Consider the following 26371-nt stretch of genomic DNA (forward strand, 5'->3'; position numbering starts at 1 on the left):
GACACGTATACACGGTGCATGGAATTTACGCCTGCATTGCATACACGGAGGTGGTTACAAATTTGACCGAGAATCGTTCAAACATCGAAGATGCGTGAGTCTCGAATGGTATCTTTAGTATAATGTAATGATAAAATTACAACGCATTAAACTATGTACTGTAATGCTTCGCTTAAACATCTTGAACGGATAGTTTTCTGAAAAAATCATCCATTCCACATAGTTCAGCTCAGTTGCACAGTGTATACGCACCTTCAAGGCGAGAATATTGACAGCCTGTTAAAAGCGTAACGTTTATCGCCACCTTAATGTTTTTTTTCCAGTGCGTGCAGCATACCTCAATATTTGGGAAGAAAGTACGAGTTTTCACGTTCTGGAGTATGTTGCAATAGAAAGGCGCAGAGCATTTCAGTGTGTTATCATGCAATACAACACGGTCTAGGCGGCGGGTGCTTGCTTTTAGTGCAGTTACAGTATTTCGCATAAAGTTCCGCGTAAACCCAATTGTTTTCGTCGTGCAATGTAGTGAGCGCGATTTTTGGGCAGTTTAAATTATGTTCCAATAACATAGGAAACCCCGTGGCGTTGAGAAAATCCGCACGCACTGGATATTTGAGTGAGAGTGAGTTATTAATGGTAAGCACAGCGCATTGGCTATGGCTAGTGCTAGAGAGAGAGTGAACACGCAACAGAATCCGTAGCTTCGTGACACGCGAAACATATATGCGGTGCGCAGCATTTGCTGATTCGCCTTTTGGAGGTTTGTCCAATTATTGTTGTGCATCTAGTGGCCTGTTTCTTGGTTTGCTGTGCTCGTGGTGATAATCAACTGCAAGAAAGTGTAGTAGTAATTTAAGAAATGCTAAACGATTCAGTGCTCTAGTGATCATCTGATATGAAATGATTACCAGCGTACCAGAATGCTGGTGAAAAGGTAGTTTCATTAGCGCTCCTGGAAGGGTGTATGTGTGTTGATGTTGGGCTGGAATGTGAAGAATTAATCCGTCGAATAAATCGTCACTGTGCGTGAATGTCCGTCGCTTACTTTGGCAGTAACAGTAGTTCTTCCAGTGGACTAACTAGCAACCACCAACAAATCGTGAATGTTTAGCGTGCCGGGAGGAGAGAGCCTATTTACACGGTCCATGTTTTGCAGGATAGCAGCAACAGCATAGTGTGTGCAAGGCTTTAGTGGAAAGGTAAGTAGCACGAACATAGTCAACTCAAAGTGAGCTGGTACAACTGGGTAATTTCCACATCAAAATGCTGGAAAAACGGATACAGTACGTTTCTGCATCCGCAAATTTCACTCTATTTGAAGGGGTGGGACTTCTTTGTTTGCACCTTTCGCGCCCGTCATTTATGTGTGTTGGTGTGCGTGCTGTGTGGATGCGTCAAGTGGGCAGCATCAGATGTTCGTCTCTCAACGTAAGTGGAAAAGTAGGCTAAACATGCTTGCCGTCCCTTGCAAACCATTGCTCAACGAACAAGTGTTCGAGAATTGTGGCAATATTTATGCATTCATGCAAAAGACCATCCTAAAAAAACGTTGAGAATTTCACTCTGACAGGATTTTCAGTTGCCTATCGAGTCGTTGGCATGAAAGAAAGTTGAATCTTAGTTAAAAAAAGTCTCTTCTGGATGTGTTTAATCCGATGTGCAAATACTAGTGTGTTTAGGATGAGGCCAATATCGTCCGAAACGAAGGATAGGTGATCTCAAAAATGAGGTGTTTGATGGAAAAATCCGTTGAAAGCGAAAGGACACAATTAATTGGAATTTTTAATCTATTGGAAATTTTTTTTTTATTCAGTAGGGACGGCTTTGCCGTATTGCTTAAATCTATTGGAAATATTATGAATATGGATATGAGATGTCTTTTATTGCAGATGTTTTGTATGGTTTGGTTATATTTTTTATATTTTTTTTATATATTTTTTTATATTTTATAAACCACTCCTTCTTTGGCATCCTTATGAATAGTCGGGAACGAGAGTAAATGCTATGTTCCACTCTGTCCATTCCTCATCATCGCATGGCATTATGGAATCGTTTCAACTAGAATCAACACGGTTGTCTTGAGTTCCAATTTTACACGCCCCAAATTCCAGCCATACGTCGAACCAAGCTATACTAACACAGTCCAAAGAAGCTCTTCAATGAAAAATGTATTTTATTAATTATTATTTTTTTTTAAAAGAAAATCATACCTGTTTTAATCGTGTTTTACCTTGGTTAAGTTTCTCCAATCATTAAGGGATCGTTCCACGGGTTTTTTTTGACGATCAATGAAGTGATAAATAATTGAGTTCTGTTTCATGTGATGTGACCATAAGACTTTATGTTTAAATTACTTTGGAGAGCGATTTCAAATCAGTAATTAATTCCATGGCATTATTTCTTATTTTTAACAATATTTTGTATTCTAACCCTAACTAAACGAAAACATTAGTATATCTGTTGTACTTAGTCCATGCACTCCGATTGGTCACAATCAATCGGCACATGCCAAAGTGAACCAATTCTAGCAATTCATGGCACCCCTATGCAGCAGATGCAATTGATCGTTCGGACCTGATCGACTGTTTACGGGACGTATAATTGTAGAGCAATTTAATAGATTGAAGCAACTCGCTTGAGGTTGTTAGGAAACATTCCCAACATCTATTTTCTGGTCTAGGTAAATCATAAACCCTGATTGACAGTGTAACCCGTTCCTGGAACACCATCAAATCAGCTTAGAACAGTAGTATACTATTTGAGCCGTTGAACATAATAGCATTGCTCCTGCTATATTTTGCACTCAGTGTTAATGAACCTTTCCCTTAACCGATCCCCGCTTGGCATATTGCGCATGGCAGCGAATCAGTTGAGATTCACGCAAGTTAGTGACCAGCGCTGGTCAATCGCTGCTGGCCACAACCCCTTCCTTATAACGATGGGTTTTTGGAATGGTGTGGGTCCATTTGATTTATTCACTTATTTCAGACTATTCAGCAGGGAATGTATGCCCCAGAAAGGATGCAATAAAGCATGATAAATGGAACAAATAAGTGTTTCAAATATTGATCGAATGAATGATGGAAAGTTATAAAAAATATGTCTTATCGCGATATACATTGTACATCCGTTCTGATAAGAATTTGGGTTTTAAATTGTAATCATACGATTTTGCCTCCTTACGAAACATTTTTGTAAAATAATAGATTTTTCATATAGCAATGGGTTGGAGCTAGCATTCGACCTTACCGTTCTCTTATCAACGTTGAACAATAGATCCCCATTGTGTAATAATTTTGTAATGTAGGATCCTACGGTCGTGTAGATTTGGTGATGCTGCGAATTTATTCCCCTAATAAATCGAGCGCTTCTCAGTTGAAACGATTTGCACTGCACACGAAATACCCTCCGGAATGCTAATGATGCTCTTCCGTTCCACCATTCAGCACTACCATTGGCCAAACATTCTCAAGCTCAGTGGAACAAAAACGCTGACCCAAGGAATCGGATGTTATTGTGAGTTCGGTTCACTTTCTTTCTTGCTTGCTTTTTGAAGCATTTTCCTCTGCATTCTCTTTTTTTTAGCCATTGCTGACCGGGTTGACCCGGTGACCTTCCGCAGCGGAAGCATCAAGTTGATCCAGTACTTGGCTTTTTCTTTCCCTTTTTTAACTTTGCAATATCTTTCGATCTCTTCCATTCACCCCCTACTCACTCTCGGCACATCCGGCCCGTTATTCGGTAGCTTGTTAGACACAACTGGCTGGACACAATTGGCTGCAATGGCCTTTGGTTTTGGTGGATGCGTAACAAGAATTGAATTTAGCACAGTGACGGCGCGTCTACCAAGCGAGATACACATTTTGGTGTGTTTTTATTTTGTGTTGTGAACTAATTTTCTGTTTCTCACATCTCATGCTAATGCCAGACATGATTGTCGCTGTTGGGAATAATAAAACAAAACTGGTGACGGCATCGATCGTCGTCGGACGGACAACCGTTTCGATTGTATGCGACCTTGGAACTGTAAAGCACCGACCGAATCTGAACTTGAAAGATAGTGTAGACGAAAAACGTGCACGTGCAGATTTGTGCTGTAAGATAATCGGATTCGTCTTGAACGGCGAAAGCAATGCTCAACAATTAGCGACAAAGTGAAAGTGCTCAAGCGGGTTTTTGTGCCAAATCAAATGTTGTGGTACATTTTTTAAACACTTGATTTTAACTGATATGAACTTATGGTATGATATTATCTTTAAATTGCGATTCGTTTCAGTTTATGTAAAGATTATTTATGTTTTTGTTATGTTATGTTTCCTGCCTCCCTGTAATATGTACCAATTCCACTGACAGCAACCATGAGTGAGTCAAGATGATGGAACACTAAGCAATAAAATTGCACGAAAAATAGTATTAGTCATAAGAACATAGAGAGTCATAGAACATTTTTGGACACACATATTATTACATTCAGACTCAGAAGCATACAAAATAGAACGCTGCGTATGTTTATTTTTATAGAGACTTTCAGCCGATTGGCCTAATTCCTATATTTTTAATCAATATATAAAATATAATATATTTGTCATTTGCTTTGCTTACCTTATAGGGGAAGGTAGGTAAAGACGGACACTGCGGGTAAGATGGACACTTCTCATAAATGCATCAAAATGGTAATTTTCGAAAAAATCAACAATACAGCATCCTAACTTAAAGTTAAACAACACATTTGAGAACATTTTTGGCAATATATATGCAAAATTGGTTAAATTAGCGAACAAAATAAACTTTCAATCATGAGCATCCTTGTGGATCTAATTTGACTACTACGGATCTTAAGCTCTACAACTTGTATTGTTTATATTTCCGGAAGTTTTATTTCATGAATGGGTTGTCGTGATCATTAATGAAAAAACTGGCGAAAGAACGAGGATAAAAGCAATACAAAATATTGTTTTCGTGTGGTTTAAACATTCTGACACCAAAGCGGGAAAGACGGACACCTTGTTGTAGGGAAAGATGGACACCGAATTTATTGATTTTTTTACTTCTTATATCAATTGGTGATGAATATATTTCTTCAAATACCTTAAATAAGGGTATTCCGATGCTATAAATCAATCAGTAACTAGAAAAAGTAATAAATAAGCGAGAAATGAAACACCAGTCAAAATAGCAGTCATGCGTTATGCTATTACTCGCTCGACGCTGATGAGGCGCTTCACGAAATCCAATATCTTCTCACGACTTGGACAACTTTAAGCAATAAAAAGATGAGGCATTTATACGACATTGTTCAGGAATAGATGAGAAATTCTATGGGATTACAAACATCAAATGTTGAATTTTGACATAGTGGAAAATGGATTAAACTATTAACAAGTCCCTCAAAAAATACTGAGGTCGTGGTCTTTTCACGGAGTAATTTCCTTAAAGGAAGTTAGACAGTTGTTCTGTAGGTTGGAGCAACGTCAGCTAAAAGTGTGCGATATTTCAATAATGCTTTAGATGCTGCATTCCACGATAGATCAGAAGCGAAGCTTACAATTCCTAAAACCACGGCTGAATGAATCGTTGTTGCAATAGGCCAAGAATTGGTTTATAAACGTACCAGGACATGGAAAGCGATAGAATTTGTTAAAATACTGTAAAACTCTTCACTTTCCAACGTTTTCTACAGGTGTCCATCTTACCCTTCATTGTGTCCATCTTTCCCGTATCAGGTGTCCGTCTTACCCGAACATTTCAAAACCGCACGAAAAATACCATGTTTTTCATTCATGAAAAATACGCAAAAATCGATGGAAACTTAAAAGTTTCAACACATTTTCTAATAAAACATGAGTGTAAGATAATATATGCACATTTTCAAGATCGTTGCACTTATATATCCCTAGATTTTTACCATTTCCCTTAACGTGTCCGTCTTTACCTACCTTCCCCTAATGGCTAGTCTCGGTTTATTTAAAGCTATTGGTTTACCTGGTTTAAATGTGGATTTGGTTATATTTTATTGTAAATGTTAGTAATACGAAGGAATTTTAAAAGTTTTCACTGGCAATCGCTCTCTGGTGAAAGGTACAGGGTAATAATCTAATTCAGGGCAAAAGAGGTGATCAAAAGTTTTCTTTTCACAAATCAATTGCCACCGTAAATTCGTGACAAAAACACTTTTATTTCGCTATGATTAGCTTACTACAGTACTCGTGAATATGCATTTTTTTAAATTATTAGCGATTGGGAATAATGTTAATCTTGTTGGTTTTACGGCACTACGTCGTGAACATATCCAGCAGTTCCATACAAACCATTTTTTTTTAAATCCTTGAATTAAATTGATTTATTCTCTAAAAATCTGCTATTAAGGCTTACATGGGCGGTCACGTGGTACAATCGTCCAGATTGCAATAGAGAGTCCTTAAGTAAGAAGGATCCCTAAAGCTAGACAATATGCGGAAAATTAGCCCCATTAGTGTGTGTTACCCCAAAATCATCATTAGAATATTCATTACGTTACGCTCATGTTAACGCAACAGAGAGACTTTCAAAAGAATTGAATCGAAGGAAAGTGGTGAACGAGAGTGTGAGAAAGAAATAATTGAATATTTTTCAGGATAAAGTATACAATTGATAGAATAGCCTGCGGCAAAGGTAGTGTTCAGTTTAGGTGTTGAAAACATTCATAATCAATCAGTGGACGAAACATAATAAAATAAACAACGATCCTAGTTAGAATTGAACCTATCTGAGTGATCATTGAGCCGCTTCCGACCTCGTACTTAGTGGCCCTTTTTAAAAATGAATACACTTTTCGTTGAAATAAGATTGTGGCCATGGTTGTGGAAGTGAATGGACGATTTATAGTGCATGCAATTCTTAACATTAGGAGTTGATATTATTTTATTTTTAATATTCATTAGATCAAGTATGACAAGCAAGGCGAAGGCGGCCTCCAAATTACTTAAAATCTCTTATTTCCGTACTATTTTGGCGACTCAATTTCACCTACGATAGCGGGTCAGCGCTTTCTTCTATTGCAGAACCTAATTTCTTTCTCGACTCTTACCACCCGACCGCCACACTCCCTAAGGTGCATTGTTACTGCGTATCAACAACATTCGACGTATCCTATTTGCACGTTGGGGCACGGAACAACAAATGTAGCGATGAGGTTTGGAATTAATTAACGGGATTATTCGTTTCTGGAATGCTCAAACACCTCCACTACACCCAGCAGGGGATTAGTTAATTCCGGCAGAGAAACGTGCGGCGCCCCTCAACGGTTTGTTTGTGTGCAAATCGTATGTGTCGAACTGCTGGAAAGTGATCAAGCGAAGTAATATAAAATGTGGCTTAAGCGGTTGAATTTGAACATCTTCATGATTTTTATGATATGTAAAACAACTTTTGCAGTGAGTCAGACTCTAGTATTGCGAGAACAAAAGTCTGAATTTTAAAACATTTGAACGATTGAACTAAATGTGTGGTTTAGTGTGCTTACGGTTGTATCTTAAGAACCGTTTACTAGTTAAAGCACAATTTACATGTTTGCCGATGAAAGATGAACTTTAAACCACCTACTTGTTTCTGCTTTTGGTTTCACCACCACGAGAATCCGATGCAAAACACACATGGCCATACCGGTACTGACCGAGAGAGAGTTCGACAACCTTTTCGGTTCGGTAAATGGGTGATTTTTTTATTCGAGCATTTGCCTTCCATTCCGGGAACGTGGGGTATCGTCGCCGCAGCCACCAGACAGACATTTTTCTATTGCTAACCGCTAGAACAACAGGAAGATCTAAAAGGAAAGTGGCAACATCATCATCATGCCCCCGACTGTCTCCTCTACCAGCCTCTCTCTAGATAAGACACACTTCCGTCCCTAACACAGCTGTGTACGGGCCCACGCTAGTGGCACATGAACAGCTACCTCTACCTCTACCAACTAACCACCTTTATCTTTTAATGTACTTCCGTCGCTGTCAGTCGATTACGCGCCACACATTCAAAGACCGCTCCCGTAGATGATCCATGAACTACGAACGCCAGAATAGTCGGGTTATTTTATGTTGTTTTTTTTTCTCATCCCAGATCACCTCTATTTCCTAGCGTAATCATGGCGAGAATGCATCCACTGCCATGCCATAGCCCTCGCCTCGCCGCGTCACCTTTACAAGCGCACACACACAAACACACTTCAAATTCACTTCAATTGTTTTGAGAAAATGGTCTGGATAAGGGGCTGCAGTCCAGCCTGGAGGATGCCAAGATCAGTTTGTTGTCTAGCTGTAGGATTTTCAGTTATTCTAACTCTCTTGATGACTTTTTCACATCGTTCGTTGGCCTCCCAGAACACAGGCAAACACACAATACGCCACGAGCCAGAAAGCATTTGACAAAAAGATATATTCGCAAAAAAACGCTTATTTAAAGTGAGAAATAAAAAGACAGGGTAAGCAAAGAATGGCTTTGTTTGTACAAATTGAAGCAATTCCTCTCCTGGTTGATGCTTTTATATGGAGGTACATTTTTGAAAAGTTCAAAAGAAGTTCTACCTTTAGGGATGAGAGCATGAAATTATTTAGAAGATATTATTTATATATTGATTTAGTTTTATAGGGACTTTGAGCATATTGGCCTCATTTGCCTCTTTTAGTCAAGAATTAAATCTAATCATGGTCATTTAGGTCAGTAGTTTTCAACCAGTGGACCGCGGCGTGAACAGGCGAGGTCTGCTAATGATTCAATTTTTAACTAGAGCTTATTACAATACAAATCGTTAAACAAATTTCCCACAATCAATATTAAATTTTCATCAGGCGTGTCTAGAATACTATTTAAACATATTTTTAATTCAAAGGCTTTGAACTTATTCTACTAAAAATATGCACCTAATATATGTGGACCGCGGCAAATACAAGTGGTCCGTGTTCCTACAACGGTTGTAGAGTACTGATGCGAATTTGGTGATGCGTTCCGCAGTATATCCATGTTCTTCGGTTAAAATGTGGCGGATTAATGCCATAGAAACTGCATAGTGGTGGGCTGATCTTTTGCGATAAAAAAAAAATTGCGGGAAAAAACATGAGTTGTCAGAAGTGGGATTCGAACCCACGCCTACAGAGTAGACTACGACCTGAACGTAGCGCCTTAGACCGCTCGGCCATCCTGACTGTGTTGTAGGGGGGCGAATGTTTGTGATCGGGTGGACATTAACATGACCAAATTTTGTATCTCACGGACTGTAATGTGTTTCTTGCTAAACAGTTTACCAGTTCGAGTCGATTTTAAAGACTGTAAAGCTGTAAACAGTTCGAGTCGAATTTAAAGACCGTAAAACTTTGATTAAATCATTTTATAAGTCATGACAATAGACATATAAGTGATTCCTTAATTTCGTTTTGCAGTGAATTTCTTAAGCTCATTTAAATGTTATCCTTGCGTTGCTTTCGGGGAAAGCATTTAGTATGCAAATGAAATTAATGTTCGTACAAAACGCTCCATTGTTTCATTTCAACTTATGTAGGATCACAATGTTGAAAGCCATATTCCTGGTTTATCTGCATTACAAGAATCGTGGCGTAAAGTTAAGTATAAATAATCTAACATAGAATATAGATAGGACTGGAAGGACTGTTATGAATCATTGTTAGCTGTCCTATTAATTAATAGCGGATTGATTCTCGTCTACAGAACTAAACATAAATGAAGAAAAGACAGCATAGCAAGTACGAATGATGCATTCTTTTGAAGGAAAATAATGAGCAGTTAAGTAATATTTCTTCATTCTTGCGTTGCATTTGACCCATTTCATATGCCTCTTTCCCATTGCTGGGAAAATTGTCTCATGAATAGCTTTTTCAATAGCTTGTGCACAGCTTTATAATGGATGAAGAGTTGTTGGGGGGAAAGCTGTCCGACTCACAGTACGTATGTTTACCCCGGATGTAAAATGAATACCGACATCATGACTGTGAAATGATGCCTGTCCATGTAGCGCATTTCACGCAGACCAAACGCTTCAAAACCATCCATTCTGCCTGCAATTGTTTACACAGGCAGACAGGAATTTTCATCCGCATTACAGCTGCACAACTGCATCTGTGGGTTCGGCGGGTTTGGAGACGGCAGTTAGCTCCTCCGATCCGCCGACAGACTTTTGGAGCGTTAGCAACTGGTGTGGTCATGCTGAATAGTGGAATTTCTGTGTGTATGTTTTTTGTGTTTGGTTTTCCCCGTTTTCCACGTTCAGCTGACCTAATTCTGAGCGTAATACCGCGTCGTGCAACCAGCTACGAAACACATGGAAGCACTTAATGTTTAAGTGGCGAGTAAGAACTTCATTTTTACCTACTTCTTATTCTTGTCAGTAGAACGTAATTTCCCTATAGTTCTTTCCAACTTTTCGTTACACTGCTTGACGGTGAAGCCTTTTAGGTCGCTTAATTAGTTGTGTTACTGTTTTTTTTTGCATTTCCGGCGACGAACAAACACGAATATGGAAAGAGGCTGGGACAGAAAGAATATGATAATTTTCGGATCCAAATACTTTTATTTTTTTGGCTCGGTATAAGCTAGGCGATGGATGTTTAGAGAGCGTAATTCACCAATATCTTAAAACAAATTGGTTTTGACCCAGTCGCCTCTACTAAGGACCTAGATAGACGAACAGGGTACGATATGTTTGTTATTAATACCAATGGAATGTATCCTTCGTTATTTTTGATCACTGCTTGTTGAGGAAATTGTCCAAGTCTGGTCCGAAGTTGGAATTGTCTGAAAGTAAACTTGTTAAATCGCTATCGAATTATTAAAGGACGCTAATATTGTACATGGTATGAACAACTGGAACAAATACTGTATATGTGTTGAACACTGGAGTTTCCCGAATACTAAATGTATGGTATTCGTGGACACTAACCATCGCTTCGTTATTTTGTTGTGGTTTGCGCATGCAGGTCAAATTCAACCTGTTGGAACAACCGGCATTATTTGTCCTTGACATCAACCAACAATTCAATAGATTACAAAATCCTGCTGTTGGCGATACTGTTATGATGCCATGTTGTTTATTTTCATAGAGACTTTGGGCATATCACCCTGCCTCGCCACCCGTTCTAGATCATGTAACTATTATGACGTTCATTCCCATTTAACGTTTGTTCTAGTACGAAGAACAGCCCCGTAATACTAACCAACACTTTCCAACATTGAGTAGAGATGCACTTAGGACGCCCTTTCCAACATTTCTTTCGTCTCTTATCTTAACACACACCAACACAAACACACACGGTTCACAATTTCACAATCCTCGAGATGCCTTATACTGAGCGAGGAAGGATGATTTATTTCTTTCCAGTAGCGGCAACATGCTGCGCGGTCTCCTCTTCCTTAGCGATCGTCTGCAGAAGCTCCTGGCGCTTGGTGGCAATACGTTCCTCGCGACGACGACGGGCCTCACGAACCTTGGTACGCTTGGCTTCGGCCTGATCGCTCAGCATCTTGGAGCGGGCCTTCTCCGCCTTCCTCTTGTGGATGTGCTCGATCAGGATACGCTTGTTCTTGAACACGTTACCCTTCGCACGCATGTACAGGTCGTGGTACAGGTGACGGTCGATTTTCTTCGCCTCACGGTACTTCTTCAGCAGACGACGCAGCACACGCATACGGTTCATCCAGAGCAGCTTCTGGGGCATACGGGCATTGGCCGTACCCTTTCGCTTACCATAACCGCAGTGGCGACCCTTGCGGCGAGCGATCGTGTTTTTGCGCACACGGTAACGCGAGTGGACCACCACCGGCTTCTTGATGATCAGACCATCCTTGATCAGTTTGCGAATGTTTTGTCCTGCAAGCAAAAAGAGAATAGAGCATCGTATCAAAGTCTGTGCGAAGCAGGTGCCATATGTGGTGGGCTGCTAAAGCATATCGCTACTTACGCGAGTTGGTGTTTCCAATCTCGTTGATTTCATTAGGATCCAACCACACCTTCTTCTTGCCGCATCGCATAACCGAGGCTGCCAGCCTCTTCTGAAGCTTGAGGGAACTGAAGAAGAAAAAAACGGAAACATCACACACGCATTAATCGAATTGCACTCGTTGTGAGTTTTGCATATTTTTCTCTTGCAATGTTCGGTTGAAAATCATCCTCTTGCCACGTTTTTTTTCGTCGGACACTGTAAACACTCAAACGACAAAGAACCGTACGGTAAACATTCCCTTTTAATCGAAATGCACCACCCTCTAATGCAAGTGCGATCATTTCATGCGAAAATATTCTATGTTGTATAAACCGGGAGCTACCGGTAGCGAAGTATGTTGCCGCAAGCCACTTTCTATCGCGCTCTATACACTCGCACCGGACGGTGAATCGATACAAAGGCAGACGCGCCACATACACATGTGATTTGGAACATATTTTGAGCACTTTCTTCCGTGCGTAGAGACCGAAATTACTCTCATTTCCTTATTTGGTCGGTTCTTTGTCACTTGAGTGTTGTTTTGGACCGAAGCGACTGTGATAAAACTGTAATTTTTCTAAATTTTCGACAACTTGCGCACCTCATGCTGCTGGTTGTTTCCTCGGATCGAATAGAAAGAGAGTTGCACAGCACAAAGCGGAAGCTCTTGTGTCATCCGCGAAGCGCCCTCTGCCGGCAAACCTGTTTCTGTCAATGTCATGGGGAGTACGAATGTGCCATCTGCCGAACATTAGACCAAATTTTAGTTTTATCGTTTTTGTTTGTAATTAATGTATTAAAAATGCAAGTACTTATCTTGAGTGTGTGAAATCATTGCGTTCAGTTTGTCTTTAAAAACAACACCACGCTTGTTTCATTATTTTCGGCCGATTCGTGCAAATTTACTTTATACCAGTTCTGCATGCTGTGTTTCGATGGCGAGTGCAGTCCTACCCCTCGGTGTTTTTTATCATGTTTTTTCGACAGCCTTGACAGCTGACTGTACGTGAATTTTCTTTTGGTGAGGAAATGTAGCAAAATCAATGGAAAATATCCGTTTTATCGGGTAATAATTGCTAAAATTAGTATTCAAATAATATTAAGTTCGTATTATTGTATAAAAAGTTATCAGACCAGGGAAGGAAACCACATTGTTCGTGCATCATTCTCTCGCCCTGTACAGAAGGTTCGATTATCTCCGCGATATATCCTATGAACAGTATGTTGTTTGCAGATAATGCAGATGTTCCTCATACAAACAATTGTATGTACAACATAGGATATATGTTCTCGAATGCTCTTTCAGTTCTTTTATACATAAGATGGTTAAGTGAAACACATAAATTAGTGCGTGTTCAAGAATGGTAGTAACTGTGTTTATACCAGAAACGTGATAAAAATAGACCAGGCGTGATCGCAAATGGTCCATTATTGACGAATGTTCTAATTTGTTTTGTTGGGACCCCTTGATATTATTGAAGCAAGAATCGAATGAAGAAAACGACAATTGAAGTTTGAAATATTTGGGGGGAAATAGATTAAAGTAAAACAGTTTGTCGATTGGAGCACGCAAAGCACGCGAAACTACATTAAACATATTCGCATCGCATGCAAAACTTCGTTATGGGTCAGCCAAGGTCATCGTCGACAGAATTTGATAATAATTTTCGTTGATATTCGCGTGATTGTTATGTGTGCTGGCTAGTATTATGTGCATTGAGCAATGCGTGCAACCTGCAATACATGATGCATGTATAGTTTGCACCCCTATGCGAATGCGAGTGTGACCCGTTGTTCTGCCTTTGGTTGGAGTTATGGAGCAATACTCACGGTGGAAGCCTGAGAGGGTGCCAGCTGCCTGGTACAGTGTCATGCTTCAGTAGTCTTAAAGGGATTGTTTGAAATGTTTCCTGTTCCGTTTTATCGAGTGGTTGGAGGGGTGGAGCAGCATAAAACATGGAAAAAAGTAAAGAGCAAAGTGTTGACGCGACACTATGGTTTGTGACTGAAATTACCATATTGCGGATTCAATAAAACAAACTGTAAATCCAACTGTTTTTTTTTAATAATTAATATAAAATCCTCTATTTTTTCTGCATCTTTCCAGCTTCCAGCGACACATCAAATGCCACGTGTAAGGTTTGTGTATCCGGATCGGACCTGTAGCAGCAGCTGGAACCAGTTGCCGATTTACTGCAATCATTACTAAAAAGTACAAATGTCTGCCATCCGTCGTTGTGACGATTGCCGTTACTACCGCTACTGCCGTCGTCAGCCACATGGCCATAGCCAGTTTGCCATTGTATTGTAGCACACATTCCAAACAGCACAGTTAAAGAAACGAAATTCATTGATTGTCATCAGTACGTTGAAATTGTTTTAACATATTTGTTTGCAAACGCCAAGTGTGAGAATTGTCGCAAGAATCATGGTCCTCGATACGGTAAGAAACGGCGATGGCACGACGACAGTGGCGGCCTTGCGCGGGCCTTCAAATACAGCGGCCGGAGGACCGGTTCTAGTGAGACCCACCTCACTTCAGCCACCAGAAAAAGAGCCTGTGAACTTTCAGATCAATCTGATTGGGGCCCCACCAGAGGTGGAACAGCTGATAGAACACATCAAATCTGTCGCCGAGCAGTTTCTGTATCATTGGAAAACGTTCCCGATCAGTAAGTTTTGACACATGTAATGTAATGCTTATTATGGTTAGTGCAATGTCAACTATGTTCTTCTTTGCAATTTTCAGACTTACCAACTCCTCTTTCAAGCAGTCCTGGGGGAGGTTTTGGTAATGGTGGTAATGCAGCTGCACCAGGCGGAGGACAGAGCGTAACCTCCCTATCGGTAGCAGGAAGCGGTGGAGGAAGCAATGCGAACATACACAGTACAGTCGTGAGCAGCGTAAATCGGAAGACTCGTCCAATCAATCTGCGCGATTTATTTATCGCACCTCCGTTCGACGAGCTGGACGCAGTTGCTGCCGATGGCACAGGAGAACCGCGTTTGCTGACCAATGCCCAGTTGCGATCGTTGCGTGAGCGTGGGTTAGTATCATCTACGATTCATAATAATGAGCTGTTATAAATTCTGCCGACGGAATAGTGAGATTGTTCGCTGAAATGTTTCGCCTTTCATCAGTTTTGCGTTTGATTCGGTATTTTACCCATACCACAATGCGCCATATCAAATTATTTAATTGGATTGGTTGCTTTATATGATTTTTTTTGCTTTTAAGTTACTCATATTGTTTTGTTGCTTTTCATATGCGAATAATATTACATAATATGCAAAATGCTTTGATAATTGGAACATCACTAATACTTATTTCTAGCTAAATTGTGGTATCTGTTGATCATATAGATTAATATTACGTTTTTCATATTTATCATCAAATTTATTCACACTTCATGCAAAAGTATCTACTACGATGTTAAAATAGATTTAAATATGTTTACATTTTTCATTTATTATTACATATAAAACATGTACACGTTCACCATATATTTGAATGTTAAAAAAACAAGTCACAAATATGTGTCCCCCATTGCGTATTCGTGGAACTAAAAGCACCAACAATGTTTGTAAATATTTTCATTGAAAGCTTGCAAAAGGACAAATTTGGAAAACCGAAGAAATTGAATTGCGAACAATTGGAAACGATACAGTTAACTGGGTAAATGAAGTCGAAATAATGTGTTGTTTTCACTTTCCATTATATCTGTAGTATGTTTTCCGTACAAATCCTTCGTGTAATATTTTTCATATTTTGCGTATTACTCTTTGTAACGTGCCTGTAAGAATCGATATTTGAATGTATTATGTTGAGTATACTCGGTGTTAGCTACCAACCATCGATTTGACTGATTTTGGCTAACCTTATTATATCGTTTTTCGTTGTGCCGTGTGGATGTTGAGTGCATCGAAGTGTTAGGCTAGCATTAGAGTAATTAATGAGGAATGTAAAATATGTGATTAAACGATTTCGGCCCGTGGAACACATGATAGTGAAAGAGTGTGTGGTTTGCTAACGAAGTAATGGAGGCATTACATCTTCATTTTGTTTTAATTCAACATTCTCACCATTGTACACCAGTTTTTCGATAACAAGAATAGCTGCATTTGATGTCTTTCCGTAGTTTCACGCGTTTGTTATTCTCCTTTCTCTTACTGTGCGGTATAGCTATGCTATTTTCCTTCTGATTTGTTGCATAGTATAATATTTCCTATTTTGTGTGTGTTAGATTTGGAATCCTGACGAATTGGAGAAGAATTGGGGATTGCGTTAATTTATTCATCCATTCGTTATACTAGCAATAATATTGTATTTGAACGTTTCACGGTAGCGATCATAATTAGATAATAAACAACTAGTGAAAGTGGTTTGCAGGATTTTAGTAGAGCATAGGACTCTTGGAGCATTTGAAACCCTAGTATTAACGCAGTAAATGTTGATCGATCGTGTGTTGCATGAACTTTCTTTTATGCAGCGTAAATTAAACATCAGTTTTTAAAGCAAAATATTCATTTTTATTTGCAGAGAGTTTGAGGTACCGAGTTTGAACTTTCCGGGACAAGTACATCGCTGGCGATTGTCACAGTTTCTGCAGAAAGGATCCGAAAGGACAAGGGACTCGCTGCTTAGTGATCTGGCACTATCCGCTCGCTTCATCGTTATCACTGCCAAAGAACGCCTAACCGGTCACTTTTTCTCTGTTGCCCATGCCTTTCGAGCACTGCTGCAGGGATTGATTAAGCTGGTGGACATGATTGTCGGTGAGTAGTGTGATGTGATGTGAAAATGGATATGAGCTTCAATTAATTGTTTTTCCGGGTTTTCCCCCAATCCTTGCAACAGGTGTTCCCTCATTGCTAGCGCATAATTTAGATAACAAAATTAAAGAAGAGCGTTGTCGGTTTTTGGTAGCAGAACTAGTTTGTAGGGTAAATATGCCGTGCTCAGAGAACGAAGCAATTGTGACACATTTTTGATGTATTTTGTATTTATGTATTTATTTGCTTTGCGTCTCTCGTTCGTCTATCAGAACGAATATGAAGACTGCCTAGATTCGCTATGTAGCTATGTGCGCCACCAACTACGCCGAGCCACCATGGAAAAGTTCGACGTGAACTGCAACCAAGCGCAACCGATTCCTTATCTATACGTGACACCCAAAGGACAGGACATCGATTTGCGTCTCTTCTCTAAGGACACAATGCGTCGGGCTCTACCGATACTTGTTGGTATTCTGGAGAAGGAAACACGCGGCTGGTTTTTACACTTTCGTGAAAGGTTGATAGCCGAACTGCGCGAACGAAAAATGACGGACGCCGAAATTGAGGAAGAAGTAAACGATGCCGTAATGAAGGAGTACCTGCAGCGCGTCTATACATCTATCCTGTCCAATGTCGAACTCGCCGAACTGGGGGAGAACATACCGCAGTTGCTCGTGCAGCAGGCACAATCAGTGGTCATCATGCACAAGTAAGTGAATAATGAGTAATGAATTAGTTTTGAAACTACCCGATTCCGATTCTGGAATTGAAATCAGAAGTTCTAGAATCTGCAAGAGAATGGATCGTTTACAAGTGTACAATTGGATCGTTGGCAACTGGCGGTACAATTGTAGTTGCATAGGACCCACACGTCTATTTTCATTGCGATGCCTAAACCGATTCTGATTCCGATTCTGACTTTGAAGCTAATTTCGATTCCTATTCAAAAATCGATTTCGGAAACTGTTTCCGCATCTACTCTCCGGAGTAAACTTCGATGCTAGCCGGAATTGATGCGGACCTAAACTTCATTTTTTTCCATCAGTAATTAGAATGTTATAACTCTTGTTACTTTTTCATAGAGCGGTAGACAAAATACAGAAGGAGCTGAAAAAATCGCGTGAAGAAATGGAGAAAACGTTACAAGAGCAGCATCCCGTACTGTCCCGCGTGTATCCGTGGCTGCGCGCTAAGCTGAACGCCGGTGAGCAGGCAAAGCTGTCGAAAATTACCTGGGGAGCGCACGAGGAGGCACTGCGGGCTGCGCAGCGTCTCAATCTGCACCAGACGGTATATTTTCTGAATCGCGACCTAGCGTTCATGAAAGAGGTACGATTTCATTGACGAAACTCAATTCTACACCGAAGCGGTACAAGATCAAGGCTTATAAATGAATTCAAATCTTCAAATACTTTCACAGCGGGAACCCGTCTTGCTGAAGGAATTAAAAAATGCGAAAACACCAACGCGTAACTTCCAGTGGGCTTGTCGTATCTGGTCACCTAAATCATGGATTATTCGGCGCAGTTTCCAAGGCCATTCGGAAGTAATACCGACGGTCATCTGCCAGCAGGCTACCTCGATCGTTACACCACGCTCAGATCCGAGTCAGCCCGTCTTTTTGGTCGAAAAGGAGCTGATCCGTTCTACGAGTACACGTTGGCCGATGTGGCGCTTGCTGAACCTGTTCCAACGCACCTGGACCTGGACCTGGAACATAATGTTCTTGCTCGGTGTCATCGTGCCCTGGTGCAGTCCACTCGGTTTGCGTGCCCTGTTCTGTAAGAAACCATTCATGGCCGATCTAGAGCTGTCGCAAGTGAATGGCACACTTTTCCCGCGCAAAACCAGTATCACGCAGACGATGTTTTCGCGACTGATGGAACTGTGGCGTCACATCTCCAAGGCTCGGACACATTTCGAGACGGAGCCGGACACAGGATTCATAGGAAAGGGCATGACGCGCCATTTGAACCGATTGTACAACTACTTCGTGAAAGGATTTCTGGGCACACTGGTCATTTTGGTGCTGTTCCCTCTGCTATGTTTCGCCGTCAGCGCATCCAGTCTGGCACTAGCCGTCACAGCCCCGCTCTGGATGCCATTCATTACGGTCACGTTGCATCTTTACATGATGCTGATCTACGATCTTGACTGTCCGGACGAGAGCCGACGCAATCGATACTGTATCTTCCTCGAAGCGGTTGGATGGAACATTGGCATTCAGGGTTTGCTTCAACCGTTGGCAGCCGTACTGGTAGCGTCTGTAATTTGTCCTTTAATAGCGGTGTTGGTATTCTTCGTCGGTATTGTACGGTACTGGGTGCGTCTATTTTGGGATGCCGCTACATTCCATTTGTTTATCAAAAAGTGTGGGCGGGTGCCTGCTAGCGATAGCTTTGCCGTCCGCCGGATAGCAGGGCCTGGCTTAGCGCTGGATTACTATTTTTCGATCAAGCCAGAACAAGCGCTGGCAGCGTTCGAAGCCAAGATGGAGCTGGATGAGCTACAGGTAAGTTTATAATTGTCCCACCTATGCCGAGCTGCATAATAACGATATCGTTTTTTTGTGAATCCCTTTTAGGCATATCAACACTCCATGGAAACTATAATTTGCCAGCCGCAAAAGGACTTTAGCCAATTTGTGGAAGCCTGCTTTGGACCGTTTTCAGCACAGCTTTCCAAAAGTGTTGGTCCATACCGTCAGCTAGAGCGCGAAGGTCAAGACCTGATGACATCGCTCCACGAGAAGCTTGAGAAGAGGCGGCGGGATTTGCAAACGGGCCTAACGACTGCGGTAAAATCACGCATCAAGCTGAACACGATGGAATTAAAAATTGTTATTCAGCAGTCAGCATATATGCTGGAAAAATTCTACCCATCGCACGTGATTGCTCGCCTGTCCATCAGCGAGGAAGAGTTCTGGGATGCGAAGGGTCTGTCGGTGGGCGATTGGGCTGGATTGGCGGGTATGCTGTACGCGGACATATTTAGCCTAGATTTTTTGACCCCACTTTCCGATACCGATACACAGTTCAAGCTAGAACCACACGCACAGTTAGATTTGCATCGGTATAACGAGATGGTACAAAACACCAGCGATATAATGGGCATTAATGGGCCGGATCTGCTGGGCAATGTGTATGCCCCGCGTGGAAACATTCAAGTCCATTCGCCATACTTGGAGGTGTCCGCGTTCAACCCACGATCGCGCGTAATGATCAATTCACGGCGAGCGGAAAAGCGCAAGTAAGTAAAAATAAGTGCACGATTTCGGATGCATGATATATCTCATAACATTACAATTGACTGGTCCGTCTCGGCTACCGTTTACAGCGATACGACATCATCTGGGCTGACAACGCCACGAGTTCGAGCACGTCGCTCACCAATGCCGTCGCCGAAACAGAAAACTCAAAGCTGGAAACCTTGGAAGCGAAAACAGCAACCGAAGCATGCCGCCGACAAGATGTTGATTCCGCTGCCCATTCCGCACCCCGTGCATATTGCCATATCAATCTACAATCGTGACTCGGACCAACCGATCCCGATCGAGTCGGAACTTTGTTGGGAGATACTGCGCTCGATCGAGGAGTGTCAGGGAGACCAAGAAGCGATCGAGCGCTTCCGTGAACTGGGCGATCGGATCGACGGTCACCATCATCATCATCATTCGCATCCGAACCGTTCGGTCGGTTTGAGTGTGGACGGGCTGGCCGCTATCGATAGCAGTATCGATTCTCTAGACTCCCAGAACTCGTCCAACTCGGGGACCAAGGATAGCATGGATATGATAGCGGGTGCGACGGAAACGTTACCATGTACTAACCGCGAGGTGACGATCATGATGCCCTCTCAAGTGCTCGGAGTAGATGACGATGATGACGTTAACGTGGAAGGCAATGGTCGCGGACGTAGTGACGGTGGTGCCGGCGAGATGAATCAACACGGCACCACCAATACAACGGTGGTCATAATGCCATCGGCAAACGGTTCCGGCAGCGTGACGACGGCAACAGTCGCTACCGGTGGTGCCGGTGCCGGCGGAGCTATAACACCGTCATCTGTCACCGCCGCCCCGACACACTTCCACTGGACCCTGCGCAATTGGGGTGGTGGAAATGGGGGGCAGTCGGGAGCGCAAGGCAATCGTCGACGGAATACTAGCTACACGTATAGCAGTGCTACCACCACTAGTGGTGGCGCAGGCCAGCTGAATAGTGGCAGCGCCACCAACTCGGCCAACGATAGTCAGCTGGACCAAATCCGTGTCGATCTAGCCAGTCCGGAAGACATTTCGCTTGATACCGATAGTTCACGGGCGATGTTTACTGCTGCGTATGGTACATCTGTTTGAACGAAAAATTATCTTTCCAGAGGTAAGAGGGAACGTCGAACGAAGTTTGATTGGTTCAATTAAAACACCTACCACCATTTATTTGTAGAGGTGTGAAGCAGGTTTAAAGTAAGCATCGTGTGCAAAGGTCGGAAAATGATTGGGAGCAATCGCAACCCATCTACCAATTGTTGCACACACTCCATTCATTTTTCTTCTAATTTCAAACGGCATGGGCGGCATGTAAATTTTAAGGAAATTTACGAAAATGCATATTGTATTTCCAATTTTAACCTCCACCAACTAAGCTCTCTAAACGTATACACTAATTTGATAGATGATAGCTGTTTCTGTACAGTCACTCTCAGTGCATCGATGATAGCGATCAAAGCGTTGTAGATTATGCTCTCTTATTATATACGTTTTACGTGTGTCTAGTCGCATTCATGTACGTCTTCTTCTGATTTTGTTATGTTATGATTTGTTTACATAATTGCAAGTGATGCTCTATCCAACCCGTTTGCGTTCCGTAGTTCCGCTTGGGCGATATGCGCAGAACTCGATTGTCCTTACCATAATAGGAGCACATCGTATTGAAACGATGGGCCCATAACCACAATGATAGAAGATTATCTCATGATACAATCTCGCTTACCGAACGAGACGGTAAACTGATCCCATTCTAGGGAACAATGCTACAAACAAACTAATGCTAATACTTGAAAAGCTGCAGTTCGACTGTAGGTGGGTGAAATGGGGTGGGTAGGTATGTGAAATAAGGGTGATACAAAACAAGTGACTAAAATAATTTCGTTGAATGTGGCAAACTTTGAATCTTATCGAGAATTTATCTGATATCGAAGGAGAAAAGCGGAGATAGGAATATAGAGAGTTAGATTATTGAATATATTTTCGCCCTCTTTCCCTCGTTCCTTCTCATTCGCTTTGACTTTTTAATCGTTAATCGTACATATATACCAATCTAAAATACTTACTACCCTGTAGAAAGTCAACTAACACGGTGTAGCGTATTATTGCTATGGAGTATCGCAGAATACATTCATTACGATGTACATTGCTAACAACAGTACGATCACATAAGCAAAGAGCAAAGAGAGGTAAAGAGAGAGAGAGAAAAAAAACGGAATCGAAAAGGAAAAGGTAGCATAGTTTGGAAAACACCCATTTTCATGCCAACAAATCAGGAATAAAAGAAAAATCAAGCTATCGCCAAACATATGGTAGTGGCAACATTCACAACATACAGTTGTGTTTAAACAATTAAATAACACAATAACTTGCACGACATTGATACGTTGAGCTCTTTATCTCGCTCTCTATTTTGATCGATTCCAATTGTACCGGCCTCGATTTTGGCTGGTTTAACAACATTAAGCTATATTTTACACATATTTTACATATTTTACTGGGTAACCGGCAAGCACAATAGAAACAAATATAGTGTAAGATAAATGTTTAGCGTTCGGAATGAAGTATTCCAACCAAAGGCATCGTAAATTCCTGTGAGTTGCATTCGTTTGTCTGTCCATCAAAACTAAGGTTTACAAATAATCTCCTTAATCTAACAGTAATTCGTTTGTTTTTGAAACCTAATTTTTACAAGCGATATTCGTTCAGTGTTTTTAAGGCGTGTACGGCGTCCTTTTGATTGCTCGTGACAGGGAAGTTTACTTTTACAGTAAAGTTTTATCGTATCTTTTCATTCTTTATTCCAACCATGTTGTGATATTCGGTTTGAAGTGTTTTTGGATCATTCCATCACACAAACAGATGAAATCTTCCGCAGACTTTTTTGTTTTAAAAGAATCCATCTATCTATTCATATTGTTGCATTTCCCGCTACAAATTAGTATCATTTACGAACGCTGTCAGTCTCGATTACTACTTATATATTTGAAAAAAAGGACATTGGAATGTAATTCGTATACCGCAACCAGAAACCATCTCCGCCGTTACTGATAAATCAGCAAAGTTTTTTTTCGCATTTAAGAAACCCCTAAGCACACCAAAGAAGAAGACAAAACAAAACAAAAAAACATGACCAAGCATAGTTCGTCTCATTATTTGTTGTACCTTTTTTGTGCAGCTCTCTATTCAAGATTTTAAACTAATTTTACCTGTTCGCAACAATGTCGGCAAATACAAAATGTGTAAAACAGTCCGATTCGTTGCTATCGGAAGAACTCTCATAATCTGCTGAATTGTGAATATGAGTGGAGCGATGAGTTACTAAATTATTTAATCCAGTATATTATTTACATTGGGCAAGCTATCGTTTTATTGTTGTGTATTTTTAACTTTGTGTTGTTCTTAATGATTTATAATTTCCCGATAGTGTCATGCTTTTTGTTTGGAACGGCATTGCCGTTCAGTGTATATACAAAATACATGCATACATAGAGGTGCTCGAATTTATACGAGTAAAAGCTACCGATCGTCAACCTATCAGAAAGCTGTAATCTTTTACACCATGTTGAATTAATCTAAAAAAAAAACTGGTCAATTCAGACCATAGATCGTTGCGTTGAGAAAGGAACATGCTTAAAAAGTGTATTTAGTTTGCGAACATGGGTTACACATTGATTATAGCGGACAGAGTTTGGATGAACAGGTGACCACCACCAAGGGATGTGACCAGCTAGAATGGAATAATGCGTAGTGAATGCAAAATTAAAAGAAAGAAGAGAAGAAAATGAAATGTTTTTTATAACATCCGTTTGCTCGTGCTACAACAATCAATGAGCCCCAATTTGAATGAAACAAAGGAACGTTTAAAACAAGAGTAGAAAGCAGTAAGTTGATGAAAATAACAACCCTAAATATAATGAAATTAATTGAAAACAGTGTATGGCTAGTGCAAAACATAACAGAACAGAACAGTACATGTGTAAACATGTGTTTTGAATACGGTCGAAAGAAATTCATCAAGAAATCAATCATTCAAAAAATTCAATTACTACCAACCAGCATCTTTGGTGAGTACACGAGTGAAGAGAAAAAATGCATTCTTCGGATTGTTGTAAACATGATAACATATAACAATATCTTCACTTTTCGTCCCTTTTCATAACACCATGCTTCTGCTGTTGGTGCCGTTTGAGGGAGCTTTTAGTAACGTAAGAACCATTGCAAACATGGCACAGGTACCGATCCTCCCGATGGCTCGCTGCAACATGCTCGTTCAGATGCGACCGTTGCAAGTAGCTCTTGCCACACTCCCCACACACAAACGCTCGCTCCTGCCGATGCCGCGAGCGTTGGTGTTTGTTCAGGTGATCTTTCGTGGTAAAAGATTCGTTGCATTCGTCACACCGGTAGTCCTTTCGCGCGCTGTGCACACTCCGAATGTGCGCGTTCAGGTTCGAGTTGGCCGTAAACGTTTTCTCGCAGTACAAACAAGCGAATGCCTTAATGCCTGTGTGTCGTTTCAAGTGATACTTCAGCCCGGATATGGAACTGAACCGACGATCGCAAAGCATGCAGTAGACGGGCTCCGATGGCTCCATGTCCGATTGATGTATGCGTTGCTGATGGGTTTCCAGCTCCTGGCTTGATGTCGTGCGAAACTGGCAGTGTGAGCATTGCTGCAATTCCGTCCCATTGACACCTGCACCCTGCTGCTCTGAAGTGTTGGAGTGCTCCAGTTGTTCGTAGTACAGACATCTGTGCTTTTCGAGGTTGTGCTTCCGCTGGAAGGTGCGATCGCACAGATTACAGGTAAACACATAACCACTTTCCTCCTCTTGCACCGAATAGTCCAAGGATGTGCTTTGGACTAGCGAAAGTGCTTCCTCCATTTCGGGTATGTTGCTCTCACGAAATCGAACATTCTCCTTCAGATGTTCGCGCCGATGGATTCGATAGCTTGTATGCCGCGTAAAACTAGCTCCACAATCATTGCACACCAAACTGGACACGTCGTGCTCTTCCGCCAAATGAATCGTCAGGTTTCGCTGGCTCTGAAACCCTTGCTTACACTGTGGACACAGATACATGCACACTTCTTCCTGTTTCTCCGATTCATCCATTCCCTTGAGGTAGATGTCATAATCGTCGATCAGATACTCTTCTCCATTATCGATATACTTGTTCCAGATCTCATCATTCTCGAACGTTTCATCGAGAAAATCCTCCAGAACCGTCCGTTGATCGATGCGCGGTTCCAGCGGCTGACAAGTTTTCGGCCTCTCCGGAACGCTCCGGACGAGATGCAAGTTCTGCAAAAAACGATCCTGCTCAACGTCTACTACCTTGTCGTCCTCGAGCAATTCCAGCTCTTTGCCAAACAGGGATGCATTTAGCAGTGTGCCATGCAATTCTTTCGCTGCAGTAGTGGTATCATCTTCCGCGAAATGTTGCTCCTGCAAATGGTTCATCAACGCTACATAGCTGTCGTAGCTATGCGTTGCCTCCGCATTCCGGCAATGCCCACAGTAATACGGATTCACCTCTTGCCCGTGGGCTGTGCGAAGGTGTCGATTGAGACATTTCTTGAGCCGTTCCTGCTTGTTGCAAAACCGGCAAACAAACATCCCATCTCTATGACTGGTACGCACGTGCTCCAACAGTTGACATTCGTCTGTCCACCCGTTGTTGCAAAAGCTGCACACATGATCCTTGTGAAAGCGCATATGGTTTTGTAGGTTGGTTTTTGTGAGAAACTGTCGCTCACAGATGTAGCAGCGGTGCAATTCTTGGGACTCGTGATAGATTGTATTGTGCTGCAGTAGGCCACGGTTGGTTTTGAACGATTTCTGACACGCTGAGCAGTAATGAAACTGCTGCTGATGCTGTTTCGTTGGACAGTGTTGCACTTTCGCATGTTTTTCTAAATCCTGCATCGATTCAAATGCCGAATCACAGTCAGTGCAACGTATGGTGGGGGGTGTTATCCTTTTTGGGCGATGCAGTGTTACTATGCTCTTTCATCGTGATGGTTGTTATTAAGGTTTCGTAGAATAGAAAGCAATTTTCGAGCCGCTCCAAGCATGTTGTGCATATACCATTCGTTTTTTGTAGATAGGATTCCTAAGAAAAACAATATATATCACAAATATTTTCATCTACAAGAGAGAGCGAGCAAGAGATAGAGAGAAAGAGATTATTACTAACTTGGGGTAACTGGAAAATTCCAATCATTTCACGTATTTTCACTTCCCTTTCCAAAAGAAGCACCACGGATTCCCACTCTATCAACCGATCTGCAGTCTCGTTGCAGCAATTGCACCGGATTGTACGTTGCCGCTGCTGCATGATAAAGTTCCAACCGACGATA

General features: G+C 41.5%; 3 protein-coding genes and 1 non-coding gene across 10 annotated transcripts; 1 reads left to right on the forward strand and 3 right to left on the reverse strand.

Annotated features, from left to right (window-relative positions):
* The first annotated feature begins 320 nt into the window (after positions 1 to 320).
* Positions 321 to 23942, forward strand: LOC120895988. 7 transcript variants are annotated; one of them, XM_040299760.1, is made up of 11 exons: positions 321 to 1199; positions 14071 to 14635; positions 14713 to 15010; positions 15568 to 15639; positions 16504 to 16739; positions 16822 to 16907; positions 17009 to 17448; positions 17822 to 18068; positions 18160 to 19251; positions 19324 to 19988; positions 20076 to 23942. In XM_040299760.1, exons 2-11 carry the CDS (start codon positions 14392 to 14394, stop codon positions 21094 to 21096), a joined length of 4401 nt encoding a protein of 1466 aa, XP_040155694.1. In that variant the 5' UTR covers positions 321 to 1199; positions 14071 to 14391; the 3' UTR covers positions 21097 to 23942. The 7 variants fall into 7 exon arrangements, with proteins under 7 accessions (XP_040155694.1, XP_040155693.1, XP_040155700.1 ...); XM_040299759.1 differs by lacking the exon at positions 321 to 1199 and adding an exon at positions 12922 to 13029; XM_040299761.1 differs by lacking the exon at positions 321 to 1199 and adding an exon at positions 12939 to 12984.
* Positions 9094 to 9176, reverse strand: Trnal-cag. The gene has a single exon. It is a non-coding gene; the product is annotated as a tRNA-Leu (tRNA).
* On the reverse strand, positions 11297 to 12672 carry LOC120896001 (60S ribosomal protein L19). Its single transcript, XM_040299782.1, has 3 exons — positions 12565 to 12672; positions 11943 to 12049; positions 11297 to 11851 (listed from the first exon to the last, which is right to left on the reverse strand). The coding sequence occupies exons 1-3, from the start codon at positions 12567 to 12569 to the stop codon at positions 11349 to 11351; spliced, it is 615 nt and encodes a 204-aa protein (XP_040155716.1). The 5' UTR covers positions 12570 to 12672; the 3' UTR covers positions 11297 to 11348.
* LOC120895994 (zinc finger protein 585A-like) lies at positions 23894 to 26021 on the reverse strand (the record flags this gene model as incomplete). The annotated part of the gene is made up of 1 exon (XM_040299774.1): positions 23894 to 26021. A coding segment is annotated over one exon (1878 nt), but the record flags the coding sequence as incomplete, so codon positions are not given.
* Positions 26022 to 26371: the final 350 nt, after the last annotated feature.

The sequence above is a fragment of the Anopheles arabiensis genome, chromosome 2, assembly GCF_016920715.1.
Source record: "Anopheles arabiensis isolate DONGOLA chromosome 2, AaraD3, whole genome shotgun sequence".
Classification (NCBI taxonomy): domain Eukaryota; kingdom Metazoa; phylum Arthropoda; class Insecta; order Diptera; family Culicidae; genus Anopheles; species Anopheles arabiensis.